Source organism: Chaetodon auriga, chromosome 3 (genome assembly GCF_051107435.1).
Source record: "Chaetodon auriga isolate fChaAug3 chromosome 3, fChaAug3.hap1, whole genome shotgun sequence".
NCBI lineage: Eukaryota > Metazoa > Chordata > Actinopteri > Chaetodontiformes > Chaetodontidae > Chaetodon > Chaetodon auriga.
The window spans coordinates 21,929,408-21,953,197 of NC_135076.1; the positions used below are offsets into that span (position 1 = coordinate 21,929,408).

The window sequence follows — 23,790 nt, forward strand, 5'->3', positions numbered from 1 at the left end:
ATGTCCAACGAAAGAATTGAATCTGGTACGTCTCTTTCTTGTCCTTTTTCTTCGTCTTCTACTCGGTGTCTCTTTATCTCACTGTTTTAACTGACATTCAGAGGCAAATACAGGTCAGTGTTGTTGAAATATCTGAAATGAAACATGCTATAATGTTCATATCACACCAGTCAGTGTCATATGTAGCAGCCTGTCTGAGATCTTTTATCTTTATTGATATTTGCTACTATAGGGGATCATGTTCTGCAGATGCTATCAGAGTCAGTTTTGCCTTCTGGAAGCTCTGAATGGGCGATGCAAGAATACCTTTGAGATGCCGCTAACACGACATACGCTGGCATATGAACACACACTTCACAGAAGCACGCGCATGCACACATCCATCTGTTGTCTGCTGATGTAAATGATCCGTTAAGTCGTGTGTAAATGGTCTCTGAAGTGAAAAGTCAGCCTTATGTGTGTCTGACAGACCTCACATGGGAGGTGAGGGCAAACAGCCGCCAGTACCACAAACACAAACAGAAGAGATCCTTTCTGTGTTTCCGCTGGGGGCGATACGCAGTGAGTCAGTCACGCATGTGCTTCCTTCCCTCCACACCTAACCTAACACCTGTTGGCATGCTGATACATTGAGAAGCGGGTTAATGTGTTGATATGTACATCTCCCTTGTGCTTCTCTCTGGTGGTTGCCAGGACAATTTGGTGCGCAGCTACAAGTACTCCCCTCTGACTTTCCTGCCCCTGACGCTGTTTGAACAGTTCCAGCGAGTGGCCAATCTCTACTTCCTCCTCATGATGGTGTTGCAGGTCAGATGAGGGCTCTGCTGTTCTCTCTTACTCTGTCTCTCATGCTTTGAGTCTAGAAAATCTGACATGGTTTTGATATATTTTACAGGCTCAGATTTAGTCTTTATTGTATGTTGCTTACAGTATCCAGTGAAGTGTAGCCATCTGGAAGAGCAAAACGAATTAGTGCTTTATCAGAAGTGTTTGACAAGTATGGTTTTCTTTAGATGTGCAGATGTCATAGGAGTAATATGTTATGGTTATCCAGTTCCTCCAAATTACATGTACCTGACATCATGCTGTGTTAGAAGGTATGTAGTCTGTTGAGATATTGTTTGTGTTCATGTTCATCATCAACATCTGTGTAATATTCATCATCTATATGCAAAGGAGGGTAGACAAGCAAACATTTATTTAGTACATACACCTTATATAAACTCAGTTACCACCTTGGGGAGTCTTATTTAAGGAAAAAAAGTCTTAGATAATTGTCTTTAATTTTCTTTCTTTATTACTTGTGGAAGCGCTTTGTGTGTGCGTGTGATTTATCCAGTATGTGTGACTCTCCTCTTCCTCTTCATGTATCCATGCATGTATGTGGTGTCCAGTGTGTTCCTGTCATCTCAACCATACCCTGGTACATCACCGCCATCCCACTGTTCGTCATACTCTTTGTGAGAGGGGTGAAAGACCTTGCCAACGACATGGTGAGACCACCAATCACTCGCCCCTTGCCCCCCCCCCCCCCCCCAGGAAGGGTCTGGGATTACCCTCAGCAATGAGTGCGCCCGCTCACACACAAATGCATGAGCTTAAACACAAATATACGACCTCACGCATGCATTTATGCACCCGACACTTAAGTATGCATGCACTCCTTTCTCTCCTTCATTGTCCTCATTGACTCCTTGTCCTCTCGTCACTGACAGAACCAGTCATCCCAGTAGCATTAATTTTCTTTCCTATCATTAAAGCTTCTCCTTTTAAACGCAGGCGTGATGTTTTGCATGGAGAATTCTCTGGTTAAGTGCATCACTGAGTTACGGTCGTTAACAGCTCTGGGTGAAACGCTTGCTTGACCCCTCTCTATTGACTAATCATTTAGTGGAGGGTGTAAATCTCCCAGCTGGTGTCACTGTAGAGCCCCGTAATGGTGTTTCTCCGTTCTCCTTTCTCCTGTTCAACCTTTCATGGCCACCCTCATTCCCTCTCACACACTCCCTGTCCATCACTCTTTTCCTCCATCCTTGTCACGCTTCTGAAATCTCTCTTTTCTCCTCTCTCCTTCCCTTTTTTGCCCCCTCACTCTCTCTCTCTCTTCTTCTGTGGTTCAGGCAAGGAGGCGCAGTGATTCAAAGATTAACTCCCGACCCTGTGATGTACTCATCTCACAGAGGTGAGGACAAAGACAGTAGGTTATTCTCTCAGGACTCAGCTCCCGTTCCAGTCTGAAACTGCCCTCTAATGAAGCTCTAATGAAGTGTGAATGAGTGAATCCCTAGATGGTCCCTTTGTGCATTAGAGCAGGCAAAAAAACCACAGCATTTTGCACACCTGTCGCAAGACAAGAACTATGAGCAACCTCTTGATGACATCTTCCCCTGTCTTCAAAGATACTTTTGCTTCAGTCTGCTTCTGAGACTTTTACATTCCCCTGTGGACTGATAGACTACTTGTCATTTTGTTTTTATTAGCATTTGCACACTATCCTCCAAAGTGTGGTAACTGTATGAGACATGCAATAAAGAAAAATTAATGCCACATTGTTTTTTATCACCAACAGAGAGCGAATTAGTTAAAGGCCTTGCCAGACATTTTTTGCTGCAATGTAAACTACTGGTATACTCACATATATAAAGACTCATAAAAAGTTTACTTCTGGATGAAAAGTATTTCTGAGTGCGTGTTCCTGAACTCATCACAATTGAAAATGTCAGCCTGCCCTGCTTAGACAGTGTTAATAACTTGATGTAGTTGTGTGGTCCTGGTTTGTGTGTTAAAAGGCAATTATTTTCAGAAATTACAGCCCTATTTTTCAAGAATTGATAGTGGATTGTGTTTACATTTGTATTACTGATTGTATCTTTAATACAATATCTAGTAAAATATTACTATACAAAAAGCGAAAACCAAAGTTGTTTGCATGTGTGGTAGCATTGCATATTTAGGAGATTTGTGACCAGCAAATAATATGAAATTTCAGCAAATCAAAGTCATTGATTATTTTTTCTCCATATGCTCACACTTTGTCTGTGCTCTGTCTCAGTTTCAGCAGAGCACAGTGGAAGGATCTGTTGGTGGGAGACGTGCTGCGGATCCACAAAGACCAAGCCATCCCTGTGAGATTTTATAAAAAGCAGAGATCAACAGCAAAGTGGAAAACAAAGTGTCTGATTGATAATTGTTGCACGAGTAGAATAACATGGCATTAGATCCTCAGTTGCATATTTCTATGAAGTCTTGCAGAATGTAGCAGCTACATTTTGAGATCTTTTAATACATGATCAGTACCTTTTTTTTTTTGTATGTACAGTAACTTTCCACTTATCCGTGTCTCTTTTGTTTTTGTATTTTCTCTCTCTTTCTTCCCAGGCTGACCTTCTCCTCCTGTGTAGTTCAGAGCCTCACAGTCTGTGTTATGTGGAGACAGCGGATATTGATGGGTAAGAAACACAATCAATCTTATTCTGTTGAATAATTCTATGAAAATTCATCATATGGTCACATAGACATGTTTGTATTGTATGTATCGACTTTGTGCTGATTATACTAGTAATAGTAGTGCATTTCTGCAAAATATTAAATGAAGAACTACGTCATGGAAAATATGAAAACAGTATGAGACATATAATAGTAAAAATGGTGGCACGAATACAAAGTTAATAAGGTTTAGGATGTGATCTTGAAGGTGATATTGATTTTAGTGGCCCAGGCTCTTCAGGCAGGTCTGTAGCTATGGGGCCATGACAGCAAAACTTCAAAGGTCTAAAATAATTTCAACACTTCAGCACACAGATGTGGTACAGTTGGGATCAATGAAAAAATGGTGTGCGCAGTGTGATTTCAAACCAGTTAGAACCAGTTAGAGGTGAAAGTACCACATGATTTATTACAGAATGAAGACCTTTTAATGAGTTTGTGTGTTTGAGAAGAAAGCTCAAATTAAATTCTTTGTACAACTTAACAATATTGAAATCTCATTCTGATTCTCTACTAAAGAAATGAATATTGCATAAGTCTCCCTGTGCCTACCAGCTGCATACTGTCTTGACTTACTATTATTATTTCTGATGAATGGATCAACTGCTTAGTGCTGATTTAACTTGTAAGTATGTTTTTTTTGTTCGTACAGAGAGACTAACCTCAAGTACCGGCAGGCGCTCAGTGCTACACACAATGAGCTGACCTCTCACCCCTCAGAGGAAGCGCTTGCTGCCTTTGATGGTGAATAAATGTTTTTTTTAAATGCAAATTCCGACATGCTCATTTTAAAGTTGAGCAAAAATACACGAGGAGACTTTAAACAGAATTGCATACTTGTCTGAAGTGAGAGAAAATGGAACCTTGCGTTTTACAGGTGTCGTGCTCTGCGAGGAGCCCAACAATCATCTGTTTACCTTCAGAGGCCAGCTACACTGGCGAGGAGAGTGTCTCCTGCTGGACAAAGAGCACATCCTACTGAGGGGAACAGTCCTACGCAACACAGAGTTTGCCTACGGCTTGGCCATATACACTGGTATATGTATAAGAATTTATTCAGTTTGGGAACGGGGATATCAACATTGATTTCTGTGGATTTTCTATGCCTGCCAGATGTTACTGAGGGGTAGGATGATACAGTTTTTGTTCATGGCCAGCCAAGCCAGGCTGTTGAGTCTAAAGATTACAAATGATGAAGAGAAGCCCTGATATATGGCTCAGTGCCTCATAGAGGTGAAAGATAACAGATAAAAGCTACTGCTAAATGTTGTTGTGTCCACAGCCTCATTTCACCTTCTCCTGTGGCCTCCACTTGTTTCAATGACAAATTTTACTGTGTGGAATACATTATACTGCTAATTATGGACAGTACTTAACTCTTCCAGCTGTGTCTTAAATGTGGGTCTGTTAACGTCTGGCAGATTACTGGCTCCTCTGTCTTTTAAGTGATCATTGATCGGATATTACTGGACCAGGCAGAGGTGTCATGGATCTCGCTGCTATGACCCTTTCAGTTCTGGAAAAGCAGATCAATAGATCAAATTCTTCCAGAGATGGGTTTTATGCCATTCATCAGAGCCTGTCTATTGGTGTGAACCCAAGTTCAGCATGATTATAACTCCTACCCTCTTGACACACCCCTGACACATCACAGACTACTTTGAATTATGCATAATCAAGGCTGACATGTTGTTGTTGTTGGAGTAAGACTTGGTTGGAAACACTTTCCATCCTTGAACAGTTTGGAGATATGGCACACACACTCAGTATTTGTCATTTTTACACACATGCAGCTCAACGTCCTTCAGCAGTCTATGTGAGAATGAGACAACATCACTGGAAAACATAATGTGATACTTTATTGATCCCTGCAAGGGAAATTCTCTCTTCCTACTGACCTCTTGGCAGCGGGGTCAGGCACCTCCGGAACTAGTAGGGATTCAGCATCTTGCTCAAGGGCACGTCAGCAGATACTTACTGACACGAGGGCTTGAACTTTCACCCTCTGGCTGCAGGATGGACTCCCAACTTCGCTTGGCCAGGCCGTCGCAGTAGCATTTAACAGTTGTCTGTTCTGTACCAGGAGCGGACACTAAGATCCTGAGGAACTGCGGGAAACTCAGACTGAAGACTCCTCAAACGGAAAAAGTTTTCAACAAAGTGGTGATCGGGGTGAGTGGGTAAAGGGCGGTCGGATGACAAGTGTGAGGCATCTTGTGGAGTTATTATAAACTGTGTGTCTATACTCTGGATCTCTAGATAGTCCTGTTTATCCTGCTGGCAGCTCTGCTCTCAGCCATTGGCGGTGGCATGTTTTCAAGTTGGGTCATGAGGCACTCACAGGTTCTGTCTCCTCTGGTGGAGAGCGGCAACCCCGTTTACATAGGGTTCCTCACCTTCTGGAACTACATCATCCTGCTCAGCCCGGCCATGCCCGCAGCTCTCTACATCACGTTAGTCCCTTCTGCAACACTACACTCAATTGAGGGAAGGAAGGAAGGTGGAAACACACCTGTGTTTGCATGTATGCTCTCTTACTGCGTCTGTGTGCTCACAGGTTTGAGATAATCCACACGGTCCACAGCCTTTTTATTGGCTGGGATTTGGAGATGTATTGTCAGCAGGGAGACACACCAGCCCAGGTGAGGAGTACCTCACTGAGCGAGGAGCTTGGCCAAGTGGGATACCTGCTGAGTGACAAAACTGGAACACTAACCCAGAACCGCCTGCTCTTCAGACAATGCTGCATAGCTGGGCAGATCTATGGTAATAATAAGCTGAAACCATCTCATGATTTTCCATCTGATGAACTAATTTTCTACAGTAAATATTGAAATTTTTTACGTGATATTGTGATTATCATTCTTTCATTTTATTCCAATGCAGCCCTTCCAGTTCAAGTATCTTCATCTTTTTCAAGTATCTTTATCTGACCTCACTCTGAACGAGTAGCTGGAAATTAACATTCCAACCACTCACAGACTTTTGAACCACCTCACCCTCTGCCCAGGCCAAAAAATAAACAAGTGAATACATAAATTTGGCTCATTTTTTTGTTTGTTTTACCTTACTTTCAGCAGGCTGTGCATGAAATTATGAATGCAACATGCTCTCAAATGCATCTTTGCAGGTCATTAAGCTACTTTAATTCATTCATCATTGTCATTCATCTTTGCAGACGTGTTAGGAAGTAGTAGAATACTCAAGAGTGTGGGTTTGGCACTTGATTGTCCAACAGTTCAGTCTTCGTTCGAGGACGTGTGAAGTTACAACACTGAATCCTGTCTAATCAATGCAGTAATATGCTTTTAAACATGAGTTTATATAGCACAGTTTGATTATCACCATCCATTGGGGAACAAAGATTCGTCTGGGGAACTGACTTCACATAAAGCTTTGCTGAGACCACAGGAGACACTTAGCCTCTTGTCCATCTACTAAATATTTAACACCGACTCTGCCCACTGAAGGCAAACTGTAATTGAAACCTTGTCAGAATCACATCAACCATATGTCGAATGTCTGAGCCACTTCCTGGTTCAGCCCACTTTTCTTTTCCTTTCTGCATATTCAGATCATGTACTTTACCTCCATTTCACATGCTTTTGAAAATCGTTAAAAATAATACTTTCTCTGCTCTCACAGGCGATGCATCTGTCCAGGCAGAGGACACAGAGGTACCATATAATTACTCTCAAATCTCCTTCTTTAAAGTGCATTTTTTATTCACCTCTTCCTTGTATATTTCCAACTTAATTCAAAGGTACTGTCTTATCTGTGATAGCCACAGTTGCAGTTGCGTATGATGTCAATGCACAGTAACATTTACTGCAGCATGTTTTCCCCTGTATGTGTGCAGCCCATGGACTTGAGCTGGAACCCGTACTCCCGGGGTGGTCTGTTCATGTCGGCTCCCACCCTGGTGGACAAGCTCAGAGGAAAGCAGTGTCCACTCAGCAGACAGTTTCTTGCAGCGCTGTCTTTATGTCACACCGTCATGGCAGAGTGGAACGAAGGTTTTGTGTGTATTTTCTTGTATTTTTGTGATTCAGATCAAAGTAGATCAGTTCTCTTTCTGGATCTGATGAAATTGTTAAACCACGGCTTACACTTCAGAGAACACTGGTTTGTTTTTGATGAAATCTCAGTGTGTGATTCATGTTTTTACAATGTTTTTGTATTACACTGATTGACCTGATGGGTGTGCTACAATCAAAGGTCAAATAACCTGTATAAGTGATTTGAGACACTTTTTGTCTAATGTTGACAAAACTAGCAAAGATTATGCATTTTTGCCAGTTACTTTCTAACCCCTGACTCTCTGGTCTGAATCTGATATGATAACATATATCGCTAAAGACACATTGAGCCACTCATGGAGGACAGGACAGCATGTTTATTTCCACCTTGTGTGTTCACCGCGTTCCTCCAGATGTTCCAGTTTACCAGGCTGCATCCCCAGATGAGGAGGCTCTTGTCAGTGCAGCCAGGGAGCTGGGCTGGGTTTTTCTTTCCAGGACAAGAGACTTTATTGTTGTCTCCGAGCTGGGTGTCACTCGCCAGTATCAGCTGCTGGCACTGCTTGACTTTACCAGCCAGAGAAGACGAATGTCTGTACTGGGTGAGAGAGGCCGTCTAAATACACACAAACAACATATCTTCAACCTTACAATCTCTTGTAATTGTTTGCACCACCTCACTCTTTTTGCACATATGCTAAGTTCTCCTATGTCAACTTCTGTTCTGGATATATTATCTATACTGGTTATGTTTTTCTTTCAGTGCGGGAGCCAGAGGGTGGGTTAAAGCTGTACTGTAAAGGGGCAGATATAGTGATCCTGGAGAGACTGCAGAAGGACTGTCCACATCAGGAAAGCATTGAAAGAGCCTTGGAGGTGAACTGGAGTTTCTACTGAACCATTAGTCTGTGCTGTTATGGAGCCAACTATTTATATGAAACTCTGTTAGTATGATGGGAATGTCTTCAGTTTTGCAGGTTACTCAAAAATTTAAGTTGAAGGTGGTGCTTGATGAAAAGTCAGAGACTCAACCTTATTAAATGTGAATCCTCAGGGGCACATTAATGTGTGAAATTTCATGGCAATCCATGAAAACATTTCACTCCAAACACAAACGTCAAAGTCATGGTGGCGCTTGATGAAAAGTCACCTGGATTCATCCTCAATGCGCCATGAATATCTGCACCAAATTGAATGGCAATCCATCCAGTAGTTGCCAACAGACTGACGATGCCCTCCCTACAGCCATGCCACTAGCATGGCTAAAATTGGTTAAAATATGTACTTTCAAGACCACCTTTGTGCATCTTGCGTTATTGTTATCAATTGTCAGGTCATCAAAGCATAAACACACTGAATTGAGGGTTTCAGAGTAGCTATGGACCGGTTGAAAGTTCTTGGTCAATAATCAGTAGAGTTTTCAAGAAAGGCCCACGATCTCTTGCGTAAGTGTTGTTATCTCTGAAGTGTTTGTCTCATGTGCTCTTTGTCAATCCTTCACTTCTGCCTGAACGTTCACTCCGTAAATAGTGTGCAGCCTATCAAATAATGTGTTAACTTATCTTCTGTCAGTTGTTTGCCCAGACCTGTCTGAGGACTTTGTGTATTGCGGTTCGATCTGTTCCTGAGGCATCATGGGAGCAGTGGAGTAAAACTCTGGCCCAGTCTGCTGCCATGGCGACCCATAACCGCGACGCACTGCTGGAAAAGCTGTATGATCAGATGGAGAGAGAGCTGCAGGTGGGCTCTTCCTCGGTGTGATATTTCCGTGTTTATATAAGTATTCCTTTTAAAGTGGTGTAGCTGATACTTGTTACAGTACGACCTATACAGACAACCCTTTAAAACAAGCTTGTGCTTGATGCTTTCTGCCCTTTATGTGTCCATTATGTTTCATATGTTTGGAGCACAAAGAAGTTCTTTAAGAAACAAGAGTCTTTGTTTCCAAGTGACTTTAAATCCTTTGAGGATGAACGTCACTCCCATCATCTCTTTGTCTCCTTGATATAGTCATGCCACAGTCCAATAAATCCAATATTTTGTAAGAATGCTATAAACACAGGGTAACTTTCATGTTTTATAGCTTCTAGGAGTGACAGCGATAGAGGACCAGCTTCAGGAAGAAGTTCCTGAGACTATTGCTCTGCTTCGACAGGCTGGGCTTAAAGTATGGGTGCTGACAGGGGATAAAAAAGGTACTGTGATGTACTGTGGCGGGACATGGGAATGGTACCATTTTGAATGCTGTGCTGTAGCTACATGAAAATAAAGTCTCACTGTGGTGTCTGTCTTTTCCTCCTCTCTTTCCTGCCCCCTTGTTCTTTGTCCTTGTAGAGACCGCAGTGAATATTGGATACTCTTGCGAACTACTGGATCCTGATACCAGATTACTGGAATGGCAGGAGCTGAGGTTAGCAATGATAAAAATACACAAACACACACATGCACACACTCACACCATCTCATTGATCTTTGTGTGTTTGGTCCTGCAGACAGATACTCCAGTCCGCAGACCCACGGGTCAGTTTCTGCAAGGCCAGACAGACCGAGCTGTGGGCTGTAGACAAGGAAAAGGCTGGAGCAAAGACTGCAGTGGTCCTCACTGGACCTGAGCTGGTAAACACTGGACACACAGGAAAATACGTTACTCATGTAGTTCAAGTGGCCAAATAGCTGCCATATAGTTTCCAGATGACTCTGTATCATAAAATGTTGCGTTTTTAATGTGAAAGATGGGACAGTGGAAAGTGGAAAGGAGTTGCTCTGCAACTGCTCTACACTGTAATTAAGTGGTAGTTTCCAAAGACTTCAGTCCTGGTTGATTTGGGGACACCTGTAGGTACTACAGCAAGTGCGGTTTATTATTACAGGTCACATAATTTTTGGTGCAGCAAAAAACAATTGTTGCGTTAATAATAACTCAAGCCACTATTGGCCTTTTTCCATCATTCTGTGAGCAAATGTGAATGCACGGCATGAGTCGGACAGCAGGGCACAGTGAAACCGAAAGGAGGTTGTTACCTTGCTGAGGAGTTGGAGGTGTGCAGCCTGTCACCTGCAGCTCTTCATCTAACAGCTCACTTCAGCTTCTCCTTCTTGTTCCATTACTGCCTGCAATATTTCTGATTCACTGTCAAAAAAAAATACCAAAAATGGCTGTTGTCTTTTTTTATAGACGCAACATGTAAATCTCACTGACACATTGCATCTCCTCTGAATATTTCATAATAAAAGTCATTTTTTTCTGGGAACGTCACCCACTTCATAATACTGCAATTAAATAAATATTGCAGTACTTTTCTCAGATGACTGTAGGCTCAATCACCACTGGGTTGCCTCATTCCTGACAGACATTGATTTACATGAAAATTCTTCAAGAGTATAACTTTAAATTTGTAATAATTTATTTTTTTGGACATTTGAGGCCGCAGAAACAAACTGTAAACACAACACCTAGTCCAAAATTCACCCTCCTTTTAGCTCTGTTTTTGGTTTCTACCAATGACTGAGAAACATCCACTGTTAGTTGAAATGCTAAATTCTCCACTGTGTTCACCAACTAGTCGGCAGCTGTGTCTGTTTGCTGCTGAGCAGGTAGTGCACAATTGGTTTTTGGGGCTTTTTCCCTGAAAACAGCAGCCTGCTGCATCTGAAAACAATGCTGATGAGAATGGTGAGACTGAACCAAACTGCAAAGTAACGGTCGGCTGAAACACTCTGTAGATCTGAGAGAAACTGCAGAGGTGACAAATGTCTGTGGGTTCCCCTCTGCAAACAAGCCCCTTCATTTTACAGTCATCTGGCCCATTGTTGCTGTAAACAAATTGATTATAGCAGCTTTAAAAAAATATTTACTGGCAGAGCTAAATTGCCCTAAAACAAGATTTCTTCAGTGAGATGTCAAAGCTGTCAACAGAGATAAACTGACACCCAAAAGCAAAGGTCCATTAGAAGTTAGGGCCATTTTATATGAATAGAAACTGAGTAGTTTGGTGGCGTTCTCCAGGCAGAGTTCAACCAGAGACCAGACTTGGGGGCCTCGTTCATGAGCCTGGCACAAGAGTGTCAGACGGTGATATGCTGTCGTGTCACACCTGGACAGAAGGCTGACATCGTCACGTTGGTCAAGAAACACACAAGCTCAATCACCATGTCCATCGGGGACGGTGCCAACGATGTAAACATGATCAAGAGTGAGTCAGGATAAATGAAAAGATGGCACAGTGTGTTTGCTGTTCTAAATTGTAGACAAAATCTACTAATCAGTGTAGCGTGCTTTCTTCGATGCCTGTCTGTTCTTACTGTTGTCTCTCCCGAAACACCAGCGGCTCATATTGGTGTTGGAATAGCAGGAGTGGAAGGAGGTCAGGCAGTGCAGAACGCAGACTTCGGATTGTCCCGGTTCAGATTTCTGCAGAGGCTGCTGCTGGTCCATGGCCGCTGGTCCTACAGGCGTGTTTCCCTCTTCTTGCGCTACTTCCTGTTTAAGACCTGTGGCTTTGCTTTTGTGCAGCTATGGTTTGGTTTGTTCAGCGGCTTCAGTGCTCAGGTTAGACGCACATGGATGAAACTCAATGACATACAGAATTCATGAACTGAGGTTAAACATGGAGAAAACATCCTGCATTTATTCCACTGTCTGTTTCTGTCTTGCAGTCTGTGTATGAGACATGGGTCATCGCTTTGTACACTATCCTGTACACAGCGTCCCCCATTCTGCTTGTGACCTTCTTTGAACAGGTGAGATTAGCGGTGGATGTTTTTATAAACTCAGTAGTCATATTTCGATATTTGATCATCAGCACTTGCATCGGTTCATTTTCATGAGAAGATACGTGGGTCTGGATTCATAACACCTGCCTCTTTGTGTTGCAGGACGTGAGTGCAGAAAGCAGCCTGAAATGGCCGGAGCTGTACAAGTCTGGACCGAGACGGGAGCTCTCCAGCCCACTCATGCTGTTCCTGTCACTCCTGTATGCTTTCTACTCATCGCTTGTTATCTTCTTCATCCCGTTTGGAGTCTTCTACGACACAGCCTTGGACCAGCAGACCATGGCAGTCACCGTCATAATGGCAGCCATGTTCACTGCCACCACTGAGGTCAGGACACTCTCCGTAAACGCAAGTGAAGTACAGAAACTTGTGATCGCAAGTCAAAAATAAATGCACTAAAAATGTCATGTGAAAACAGAAGAGGGTTGTTTGAAATTATTGTTATTGCAGAATCAAAAAGTATCTATGAAATGATAATGAACGACTGATGTCACAATATGATGGTATTACTTCGCAGACCTGTGCATTCAAAAGAGCAAAGACTTCCCATTTCATCAAAATGTAGCAAGGGTACTTAAAAACACACAAAAACATTATTAACTCTACACTTTTATCATATTAAAAAAAAATACACTGATAGCAGCCAAGAATGACAAGTAAAATGATTAAGTTGTTCATGTCAGTTGTTAACATTTCTAACTTTATGAAGTTTTTTTTGTCTGAAACTGTATCTGTTCCACCTTGGTGGATGAAAACTTGTGTTCTGTTCTTGTCTGGTCTATCCTTGTTTGTTCTGTTCTACTGTATTGTCTGCTATGTTCAGTTATCCTATCCTATTCTGTCCTATTTTTCCATTCTATTCTGTATTTTCTGTTGTATTATCCTCCATTTTTTTCTGCTATGCCGCTTATTCTGTTCTTTTCTGCTGTTTTTACTCTGTTCTGGCAGTGGAGTATTTACCTGTGTTGTTTTAGCCTGTTGGTTTTCACAGTTACTGTTGAAAGCCTTTAGAGAGGTTCACCAATACAGTTAAGTCCACATGAGCTGTGCTATCACATTCTTCTTAATTCTCTTTGATTTTTTTGTACCATTTTCTTGCTGATAGCTGTTGTTCTGTATATCTAGACGTACATTTCTCCTGTGATTGTTTCTGTCTTTCAGCTTGTGTTGGTGACCAAATACTGGACGAAGTTCAATATAGCAGCTCTGTGTTTCGTTTTGGCGTTTTTCTTCATCTGTTCCAAGATCACCCAGAGCACCCGCCTGTTTCAGTCATCACCCAAAGATTATAACTTTATCGGTACAGTGACGTCGCTCCTGGCTGTGGCCATTTCAACATCCATTACTGCAGGAACTGCTGGATTTGATTCATGTGGAGACAAATAGCATCAAAACAACAGTATAAGAAAACATACAACCAGGCTCGAAAAGTCAATTTTAACGATTATTTAATGGGTTTGAGCTGATGATGTGTCATCACTCCTGTGAACCGGTGTGATTGCCTTGTGTGTCTTTTCCATCAGGTGTCTCTGATAAGGCCTTTGCCGATCCAGTTGTCTGGCTCACAGCTCTGCTCACTACCTGGACAGCCGTTTTGCCCTCAGTGACCGCCCGTGCTCTCAATGTCATCCTCACTGTCCATGACAAACACAAGGTGAGACATCTGCACGGAAAGGAAGAAATAATTGAGACAGTAAGAAAAAAATAAAAAAAATAGGTGGAATATCAACTGTACTTCCCTCTCAACCTTTTTCCAAACTATTCAAGACGTGTACAGCTCCATAAAATGTCTCCAGACGAGCTGCAGCCTCTGTACGCAGTGCTGATTCTGCAGATGTGTACATGCTTCTGAGTTCTGACAGGAAAATGTGCTCACTGCTGTTGACGAATGAAAAAACCAAACCACATGAGGACTAACTCAAAATGATACTGTTTGGTTGCTGTTTTATGTTATTTTGGAAGCTGAGGTAGTGTTCTGACCATTTTTCTTAAATCTCAGATGGCATGAGTTGTTGTTTCCCGTTCACCAAGTTCTTGAGGCTTTCATTGCTCTGAAAACAAGAGCATGAACAGTAACGGTAAAAGGTCACTGATGTCACTCTCTCCTGGCTGTGACGTAGGTCCACATTGCATCCTCTCAGCCAGTGGAGCTGAGGTCAAAGCTGAGAAGAGGAGCGTCCCTTCGTCGCTCCTCTTACGCCCTCTCTCAGGAAGCCGGGCCCAGACATTTCATCACTTCAGGGACCTGCATCCCAGCGCCGTTGGTGGGTTTGTAGGACGGTGACTACAACCAGGACAATGTTGATGCACCAAATGGCTCATGAATAACAACTGATGTAGGTCTTGATATGGGAATGTGGTCACATAGATTGTTACTGTAACATAGAACTGAAAGATAATTCACTTCAAACTACTACGACTTTTTGTGGGTAGCTCTTAGTAGAGCCTGGACTCATCTTTTCTATAGCTACTGTTTTCCAATAAAGTAAATTGTACAATGCACAAAATATATTATGAGCTATAAATCTTGTTTATTGTTTTTAGGTAGACAGTTTACCTCTGCATGAACATCTCTGATCTTGGTTGTCTGAGGCTGAAAAAATCAAATTTCCATCTGCTTGGGTTGGAGGGGATTTCCTTTGAAGATCAAGCCAAACACAATAAACGGACAGCACCGCTTTGTTTTACAATTGTTTTATTTGTTAATTTATTTCAAAACACGCAATTTTACCCATATTATCCTTTTAAGTTTTTATTTTTCTGTAACAGTTATTACTCAGATTTTTTACCTTCTCAGAAGTCTCAACTAGAGTGAAACTAAAAGTCCTCCACAGGCTCTCCGGCTTCTGCAGTGGGAGGGGGGAAAAGAGGCTTTCTGACCAGACGTCGTGAGTGGGTTTATCCCTCGTTTCTGTGTGGGTGGAGGTGTGTGTGTGTGGGAGTTTACACCGGGGTGCGTATATGTATGTGTGTGTGTGTGTGTGTGCACGTGTGTATGTTTAAGTGCAATAGGTGGAATGTCCACATGGCCGGTAAATCACAGGACCCGTAGAGCAGCCCAGAGAGCTGAACATTGTCTTCTAGGTTTGGTAGCCAGATTGTCATACCTCTGATTTCATCTTTGGTTTCAGCAAACACTCTCAAAAGGCAGACTCACCCTCTCCAGCATGTGCCTGTGTCTGTTTGTGTGTCTGTCTGTCTGTACGAGTGCAATATAAGCCACCATCTCCAGACGACTTTGTAAACTTAAGTAAATACAATGTAAGTGTCTTTGCATTGATTGTGGCCCTTCCTTGGCGCTGGGGACAAAGACAGTCAAACATTGTAGTACAATGGAGCCATGAGCGGGGAGGATCAGCTTGCAAACATCAACATGGACTCCATTTTGATGTCAATGGCAGTTTGGGGCATTTATGTAAAGCTGTACGACATCAGTCTGGTGAAACATGGGGTGCTGTAGTGCTCTTCTCTCCCCAGCCACTCTCTACTGTACCCTGAGTGACTGGGGGGTTACTCTGCCCGCTCTGGGCTCAGGGGAGGGGCGGGGGGGTGGGGGGGGGGGTGGGAAAAGGTCATGGAAGTGTGAGCGGGAGTGTTTAAATGTCGAAGGGAGGGAGGGGAGGTTGAGGGTTGTACACTCTGACCCAGCAGCAACGATTAAGATTGGGGGGGTCAGGTGTTTGCATAGTTCTCTGTGCAAAAGCCACCAACCGGAGCCATTTTTATTCCTCGCGGCTGGTTACATCATCATTAGATTAGCAGGAAGTTGTGGCGGGTGATGGGAAATATGGTCTCTGCACCACAGGTCTTGTTTTCTACTCCTGCAGCGCACTACGTTGTGGCAGTAGGAATGCAGGAGGGTGAAAAGTGACGGGGGATGAGGAGGGAGTGAATTTAAAATGTGTCATGAGTTTTGGTTCGGAGCGTTGCGGAAGTCTCGTGGAGCTGGAACGTTGCGGTCAGATTTGGTGGGATGGATGACGCTTTGGAGAGAGTGGGAGAGGTGGTGGGGCAGTCGTTTGGCAGTCGGGCATTACAGCTCGTCCAGCAACTCAGAGAGCCTCTTTTCCCCTGGTTTTGTTCTTCCGTCCTCCCCTTCCTCCTCCCCACTGGCCTGCCCTCTCTCTACCTTTATTCTTGTTTTGAAACTGATTGTCTTCTACCATCACAAAGACACTTGGTTCTGATTGATTAACAGGTAACAGAAGAGGGAGAGCACAGTGTGACTGGGGGTGTCTACATCAGTCCCATTGGCAACCTTCGATCCCACAGTGAAACGACACACACGTCTGCTGTTTGACAGCAAACGCTGACGACATTTCGGGTCGGATTGTCAGTTGCCAGATGGTACCGCGTCGGTTGGTCGGTCAGTCAGTAAGAAATGGTTTCAAATTTTCGCATGACAAATATTGCAACCCATAGTAAAGAAACATAAAAAAGAAACACTTTGTCTTCCACATAAGTACAAATGAGCACACATACACAGGTTGAAGAAAAGCATGTAGACAGACATACAGGTATATTCAAGGCCGCTCAGGCCTGCGTGTGTCCCTCTGATTAACTCCAAGTAAACAGCCCGTCTTTGGAAAAGCAAGACACACATTTCAGGACCCGAGCGAGGACCACAAGCTGAGGAATGAAGATTGAATGCTATTGATTGGGAGGAGAGGAGTTTGACCTCCCCCAGCACACACTGCCCCCTACTGTCTGGATTTATATACATCAAAGAAACATGGGGAAAGGGGAAGGGTTGCAACAACACATGCACACAACCAGTGAATCCAACAGTGACGGAAATTCTAAAAACAAGGACCCCTCCAACGCCTAAAACCCAAATCCTCCCACCCCATTTTTTTTGTTTTGTTAACCAAAATATCCCCCACCCTTTCTCCACCCACTCCCAAGTCTTTCCATCCTTCTCCTCTCCCCACAAAATCACAGGTCATTCCTGTTGGTTTCTATACAGTTATACAATATCCATGCACAAAAGAAAAAAGCGCACCTTCTTTTCAATAGGAGGTGCTGGTCTTTAATATTCTAAGAACATCAGGAGCACTTGAACACACCCAGGAACCTTCAAAAGTAACTGTGAAATTGTTTTTGTTTTTTTTTTTTCTTTTGTTTTTTTTTCAGAGAAAAGACAACTTAAAGGCAGAAGAAAGCTAACAATGAGTAAAAGGTTATTCCTCCTTTGGTTTAACATCAAATTTTTGGTTTAGAATTCAGCCCAAATCCCGTTTTTTGTAATTTCTTTCTTTGTGTTTTTTCTTCTTCTTTTTTTTTTCTTCCCCTTAAATGTACCCGCCTTGGAGAGAGCTTTGAACTAAACATCTGACGTGAGTAGCTCTGGCCCCTCTCTCTCTAGTCTAGCCTTCTCTTCTGTCTCTTCTTTTCTCATGTAACCCTCCACAGAAACATTCACAATGTCTTTTCCTTTATGAAAACAGTAAGTACATGCCGTAGCAAAAACAAACAAGAGAACGTACGAGAAAAATGAGCAAACAAATAAAAGAATTTAACAGTATAAAGCTTCAAGTCACAAGTTCCAAAACTAACTATCATAGTATCATAGTTTCATAATCATTGTTATCATTAGCAGTATTATTTTCAGTCTAAATTACATAAAGTTTACATGAAAGGTTTTTGAGGTATTTCAGAATTAATTGTCAACACACGCCTACCGAGTCTTAGCACTAGCCAGGGGGAGAGGTCGACTGGACAGACGAGGTGGAGGGAGGAGAGAATTTGTGTCTATAAACTGTCAGTGAGTCTTCCACACTTAACTAGTGCAGCCTCTGTGCTTGCACGCAGTGGGGAGAGAGAGAGAGAGAGACATTTAGTGGTAAGATTTTACATCTGCAGCCCTCCGAGCGCTGAGAGCCTCGGCCTTTCTACCCCCCTCTTGCTCTGTTACACAAAAATATCTCTGATGCGAGAGAGGTAAAGTGGCTGAGAGTCTGAGCACACCGGGCGGAGGGGGAAAAAAAAAAACAACACCAAGGCTGTGAGCTACTAGAAGATCAACGATACAGTAACAAAGACTGACAGATTAAGGAGTAACATATAATTTTGTTTCAAATAAATAGTGTATAGAAAATGTTTTATAGACTTTCTACATGATAAAGTGCTTGTATTCTAGTGTATCAAGATGGAAAGTCAATATGGGAGAAAATGCTGACACAGCCCCCACTCTGTGTCCCTCTCTTTGGCCCCCCTTTCTGTCCATCCAATTATGGGTGCATTGTCTGAATGTGAGTGCATGTTTGTAAATGGGTGTGCAGCTATATGCATGCACCCGCATTGGTGTGTGTGTGTGTGTGTGTGTGTGTGTGTGTGTGTGTGTGTCCAGTGCAGTCCCACCCGTGGTTGAAGGGAAAAGGCACTCAACTCTGTCTGCAAGGCAGCCACCTCCTCCTATGTGGCACGATGCAGTCCGACTGCGCTGTTAGTACGAACGTGTGTGTGTGTGTGTGTGTGTGTGTGTGTGTGTAATATCGTCAGTGTGTTGTCTGTTATGGTTGTGGGCAAAGAGGGGGGGATTTTTTTTCATTCTTTTTTTTTTTTCTTTTTTTTCTTTTTTTCGGTTTTTGTTTTGTATGTCCCCCTAGGCAGTTTGGGACCGGTAGGCTGCAGTATCTTTGGTATTAGTGGCGGTTTCACAAACCACTCAGCTTAGTGAGGTAGCCACATTGGTTCTCACTACAAACAAATGTCATTTTGTCAGCCTAATACCTAGAGCTGAATCTAGCTATTTACCTATGCTCACTGAACTGTATACCACAAATCGATTTTAGCTCATCATCCTTTGGCGACGTTAACTCACTGCTTACAGCAACGTGAGGTTAGTCAGTACCTCTCAATCAGCTCCTCTGCAATGACCATCTCTTATCTAATCTGCACCGCTAATCTGACTACATTGTTGGAAATGCTACAGTTGCATCTTAAGACCATACAGATAACTATTGAGTCCCGAGCTTTTTCCCCCCACCCACCCTCCAATAAAACACACTGAATCAGCCAGGACGTTTGGAGGTCATGTTTTGTCCCCCTCCGTTTTGCCCCGTTCTTGGGGCTCATCTTAAAGGGGGCTGAGAGTACCACAGTTCTGACATGAAATGCCAAAAGAGAGAGAGCGTCCGTCATTTATTCTTCTCTTCAGCAGCTCCCTGTTTTTCTTTTTTTTTTCTCTTTCTCATGGTAAATGTCTCGTCCGAGTCTATATTCACACAGAATGCAAAAAAAAAAAAAAAAAAAAAAAAAAAGGTACATCCTTCATTGGCCTCGGTCCTTGCATCCCTCTTTTTTTTTCCTTTTAAAAAGTCCTTCCTTTTTTGTTTTTGATTTATCAACAAGGTGCCTTACTTATGCACAACAGAGCACAATAGTAACAAGAAATAGAAACTTTGTGTCTATGGTACTAATTAAATACCCGCATCAATATAGAGAGGAAGAGAGAAAGAGAGGGGGCAATGGGGTTAGAGGGATAGAGGAGGTAGAGAACCAAAGATAGAATGAGAGATTTTTCTTCTGCTTCAAAATGTGTCCAGTTATGTGTTGGAGACATTTTCTCATGTATTTGTAACACATACTGTGTGTGTGTGTGTGTGGTATCTTTGTCATTTGAGGTTTGGTTATTGTATGCCTTAAAATCTGATTCTTTTTTCATCGTTTTACTAAAAAAGTATATTTTACTTCAGTTAAAAGCTGATTGTTGGCTGCTATGGCACACACCGCCCGTCGTCAGTGGGGCGCACTGTAGCTGTGTGTGAACCCTAGTACCATATTCTTTGATTCGCATTAAGGCAGTAAGCATTGGCACTAATTATTGTAGCATTTTGACAGCGGAGTGTGGTGGTTAGCTTTGGGTTAGCTACTGACAACCCTTGTGTGGGAATAACCAGGAGATTTGGTTTGAATCACATCTGCTGAGAGCCTTTTTTGCAAACAGATGGGATGGAAGGATGGAAGAATGATCTGACAAAATATGAAGCCTCCCAAATAATGTAAATTAAACCCCCACTGCACCTCAAATGTGTCTGTCTCAGTGAGCCTTTCTGCTCTTTTTACTGTCTTGTCCTTTTCTGCCCCCTCTTTGTATAATTTCTGTACTTGTATTTTGTGGATCCTTCAAGATTTGGATTGGCTAAATAAATCCCTGCCTTTGCTAAATCCCTGCGTTTTCAGCATTCAGTTTAACCATCCCCCTCCTCTGGCTTCACCAGTGCTGGTTGGATGAGGAACAACAATAGGATAATGGTTAGCTATTGATCTGCCTTCAAAGAGCTGTGAGGGCCTGAATGTGTTGTGCCATGACTTCTCCTCAGCATCTAGTGGCTCTTCCCTCCCTCTCCTCCACTCTGAGCCCCATTGCTCAGCTGGATGCAGGTCTCTGCTATCGACAGCAGGGGGCACTGTTGCTCTGCCAGCACGGGCAGGACCAGGGAGGGAGAGGTGTGCTGCTGCTGCCGCTGCTGCTGCTGCTGCTGTTGCTGCCGCTGCCGCTGCTGCTGCTGCTGCTGCTATGAGGCCTTTGTGTCCCCATCTCCAGTGGGTTCCATGTGCTCCTCTTACATTCTGCTTTTCATATGCAGCTGTAATGTAGTTGGCTGGATGCCCGAGCGTGTTGTTGTCGCTTGGTTCTCAGTTATTGATCAGAGGAAAAGCTCCCAGCAGAACAAAGAGCTTGTCCAGACATCTCACCCGCCTCTCCTGTTGGTCAGAGAAACACAGACTCTAGGCTCAGGCTAAGAGTAACAATGACATGTCTCCCTACAGGCCTCCAACATCTGTGCAAAAAATATAGACCTGGGCCTGGAAGACCTGAGTATCTACTGCCGAGCGTCTTGAGTTTCACCTTCAGGAGGGGTCAAGGCCCCGCTCTCTCTGTCTGCATCGATTCATTTTTCAATTCATTAGTTTGCCGTATGATCGGGCTGAGCTGCTCTCTGAAATGGCTGGCCATCAGGGAATACCTTTGGCCGAGGAATGAAGGAGACTACAGGAGGAGGGGGAGGTAGAGGCGGAGAATTGGAAAGCCTTGTTGTTTTTTTCATAGGCTGCGTTGTTTTCTTTATGACGGCCTTGTGTGTGCAGGATGGGGCTTGGATAATAAGGCTATGTGCTGTTCTGTTGTCAGATTTATTGCCGTTCTTTTCGCCCTTGTTGCTTCCGTGTGCCGGCGTAGAGGGGATGAGAGGGAGGCTAAAGAGGCAGACACAAAGGAGGTGAGTTGGGAGAAAAAGCAGAATCAGTGGCTACTTGGGTGGTGAAGGAGGCCGGCATACATGTCTGGTACCGTCCAACAAAAACATCAAATCTTTGGTGTCTCTTTACTTTGTCAGATGCCAAAAAAAATGATTTTCTTTCAAAAAAGACAGAATCAATGATTGTCCTTATGTGAGCAATGCAGAGTGGACCTGACTGCGCAGTTCACCTTTAGATTATGCTTGTTTCAGGTGAGCGCTTGAAATTCTGACTGACAAAAAAGATGATTGCATGGCACAAAGGATTTTTTTCAGGCAGAGGACACATTCAGACGGTCCAGGCCAGGTAAGGTTGTTATAGACAGGTTTCACAGCCAATTTCCCATGTTGCCTGTTGTTCCAACCTGGTTCCTTGGCCCTCTGAAGGTCCTCTCCTCCTCTCAGGCTTTGGAGAAAGTGGTGGCGGACGTGCCCGGCTGCCCGGGGCTGGCGCCGTGGTCGTCGTGCCAGCGGTCCACACAGCGGCGGCGCGCATTCATAAAGAAGTTGCTGACAGTGCTGAGCTCCAGGCCGAGCTGCTGGGAGATGGTGATCTGCATTTCCTTGGATGGGCGCTTGTTCTCCTTGAAGATGGCGATGAGTGTGCGCCGCTGCAGGTCAGTGAAGACCAGACGCTGTTTCTTGGGCGCCGTGTTGCGGTCCTTGTGTTGCTCCTGTTCTTTGCGCTTGCAGGCTTGGTGTGGATGGCAGCGGTGGGAGGGATAGGGATGAGAGTGGGAGGCAAAGAGGGGAAAGAAAACACAAAGCAAGGTAAATATACAAAAGTGGAGTATTTTCATGATTAAACAACAAAGACAGAATGTGGAGGGAAGTGAAGTAACTAAATGTATCATTAGCCAATACTTAAACACAAAAAAACTAGTTTATACTACAGCAGAGATTCTACAGCTCCATCTCTATTGCCATATTAAAGTTGATTTAAAGCTAATCCATGCCTCCTGCCCAGTGGGAATATTCCTTCCATCCTGCAGAGTGCAGACAGGGAGCCAGCCTGCGGTGAGAGAAAGATGGGGTGAGGAAGGCGGGGTGGGGGGGTGGGGTGGGGGGGGGGAGGACTGGCTGTTGCCTGCTAGCTGGAGACACTGCTGTTTGATTCAATATTAATGCAGTTTGAGTCGCAATGGGGGACTGAGTGACTGTTGCACAAAAGTAAGCATTTTGTGTGTGTGTGTGTGTGTGTGTGCGTGTGTGTATGTGTGGAAATGAGAGATAGAGGAGGGGCAGATGCATGGAAAGAAAAGAACAGAAAAGGTGGAGGAGTAAGACAAAGTGTGTGCATGTGTGTGCGTGTGTGTGTGTGTGTGTGTGTGTGTGTGTGTGTGTGTGTGTGTGTGTGCATGTGTATAAGAGCCAAAGAGAGGAGCTGAGAGGAGGAGGGAGGGGCAGCGAGTGAAGGAGAAAGAGAGATATTGACCGACTTTGCTGTAGGAATTGGGGGGTTCTCTGTAGGGACTGAGGTCAGAATCCCCCCCAGCAGGTCTACAGTCTGCTACTTCAAACATAGCCCACTGGAGCCCACTCTATTGAGCTCTGAGAGGGTATTTATAACCCACTGCCCCCCCCCGCCCCCCTCCCCAAACACAAACACTCGAGAGGTGCATGCACCGGCTGCTACGAGCCCCTTCCCATACGCAGAGCAATTTTCAAAAGAAAACACACCGAGTGTACTCTTTTACGTTTGGGAGGGGGTGGTGGGGTTGTAGGCAGCAAACATAGAAATTAATAGTTAATAGAATGTTGTATTGTGGGTAAGTGTGTTGTAACTCAAAGTATTTGTAGGAGACGGGTGGAAAGCTGCAGACAGGCGCAGCGGAAAAAAAAAAAAAAAAAGGCAGAAACGGCGCCCAGAGATGATGTAGCAGGAGTTGTGTTCGTCTGTGTGTGCGTGTGTGTGTGTGTGTGTGTGTGTGTGTGTGTGGGAGGTTAAGGCACCACCTCTGCAGCCACATGTTCCCCTGCTGGCTGAGGATCGAAGTTCTGCCAGAACGGACTGTGTGTCCCTCTCAGCTTCCCTACTGTCTCAATAAAACGGGAGCAAATTGGAGAGAGAAAGAGAGAGAAAGATGCCATCCCTGTGGGGTCTCCACCTGCTGCCGTCGGTATTGTTTGATACTTTCATACTCGCCTTCAATAATGTCTCACTCTCACGCTGTGTGTGTGTGTGTGTGTGTGTGTCTTGATGCATTTAAGGACAGACTTTTTTTTTTTTTTTTTTTCATGTGCTACTTGCGTGTGCGCATGAGTGTGTG

At 43.8% G+C, this 23,790-nt stretch overlaps 2 protein-coding genes across 2 annotated transcripts in view; one reads left to right on the top strand and one right to left on the bottom strand.

Annotated features, from left to right (window-relative positions):
• Positions 1 to 21,125, top strand: atp8b3 (ATPase phospholipid transporting 8B3). Its single transcript, XM_076725885.1, has 30 exons — positions 1 to 25; positions 470 to 561; positions 694 to 807; positions 1,395 to 1,493; positions 2,121 to 2,182; positions 3,053 to 3,125; positions 3,379 to 3,449; positions 4,139 to 4,230; positions 4,364 to 4,522; positions 5,570 to 5,658; positions 5,746 to 5,939; positions 6,044 to 6,252; positions 7,132 to 7,163; positions 7,346 to 7,502; positions 7,919 to 8,107; positions 8,269 to 8,381; positions 9,078 to 9,245; positions 9,589 to 9,700; positions 9,840 to 9,915; positions 9,998 to 10,121; positions 11,512 to 11,698; positions 11,831 to 12,054; positions 12,162 to 12,245; positions 12,381 to 12,605; positions 13,440 to 13,578; positions 13,802 to 13,932; positions 14,399 to 14,542; positions 20,603 to 20,729; positions 20,923 to 20,993; positions 21,054 to 21,125. Exons 1-30 carry the CDS (start codon positions 1 to 3, stop codon positions 21,123 to 21,125), a joined length of 3,654 nt encoding a protein of 1,217 aa, XP_076582000.1.
• Positions 14,957 to 23,790, bottom strand: part of onecut3a (one cut homeobox 3a) — a 23,609-nt gene continuing 14,775 nt past the window's right edge. The window contains exon 2 of the mRNA XM_076727225.1: positions 14,957 to 22,214. Within this exon, the coding sequence (XP_076583340.1) occupies positions 21,922 to 22,214 (293 nt within the window). The 3' untranslated portion in view covers positions 14,957 to 21,921. The remainder of the gene's footprint in view (positions 22,215 to 23,790) is intronic.

Excerpts from the sequence above, each read along its gene's own strand:
- atp8b3 (XM_076725885.1), top strand. The coding sequence starts at position 1 with ATGTCCAACGAAAGAATTGAATCTG. Across the intron at positions 12,246-12,380 it reads TTGTGACCTTCTTTGAACAG|GACGTGAGTGCAGAAAGCAG; the intron begins GTGAGATTAGCG and ends TTTGTGTTGCAG. Across the intron at positions 14,543-20,602 it reads CCTGCATCCCAGCGCCGTTG|CATCTAGTGGCTCTTCCCTC; the intron begins GTGGGTTTGTAG and ends ACTTCTCCTCAG.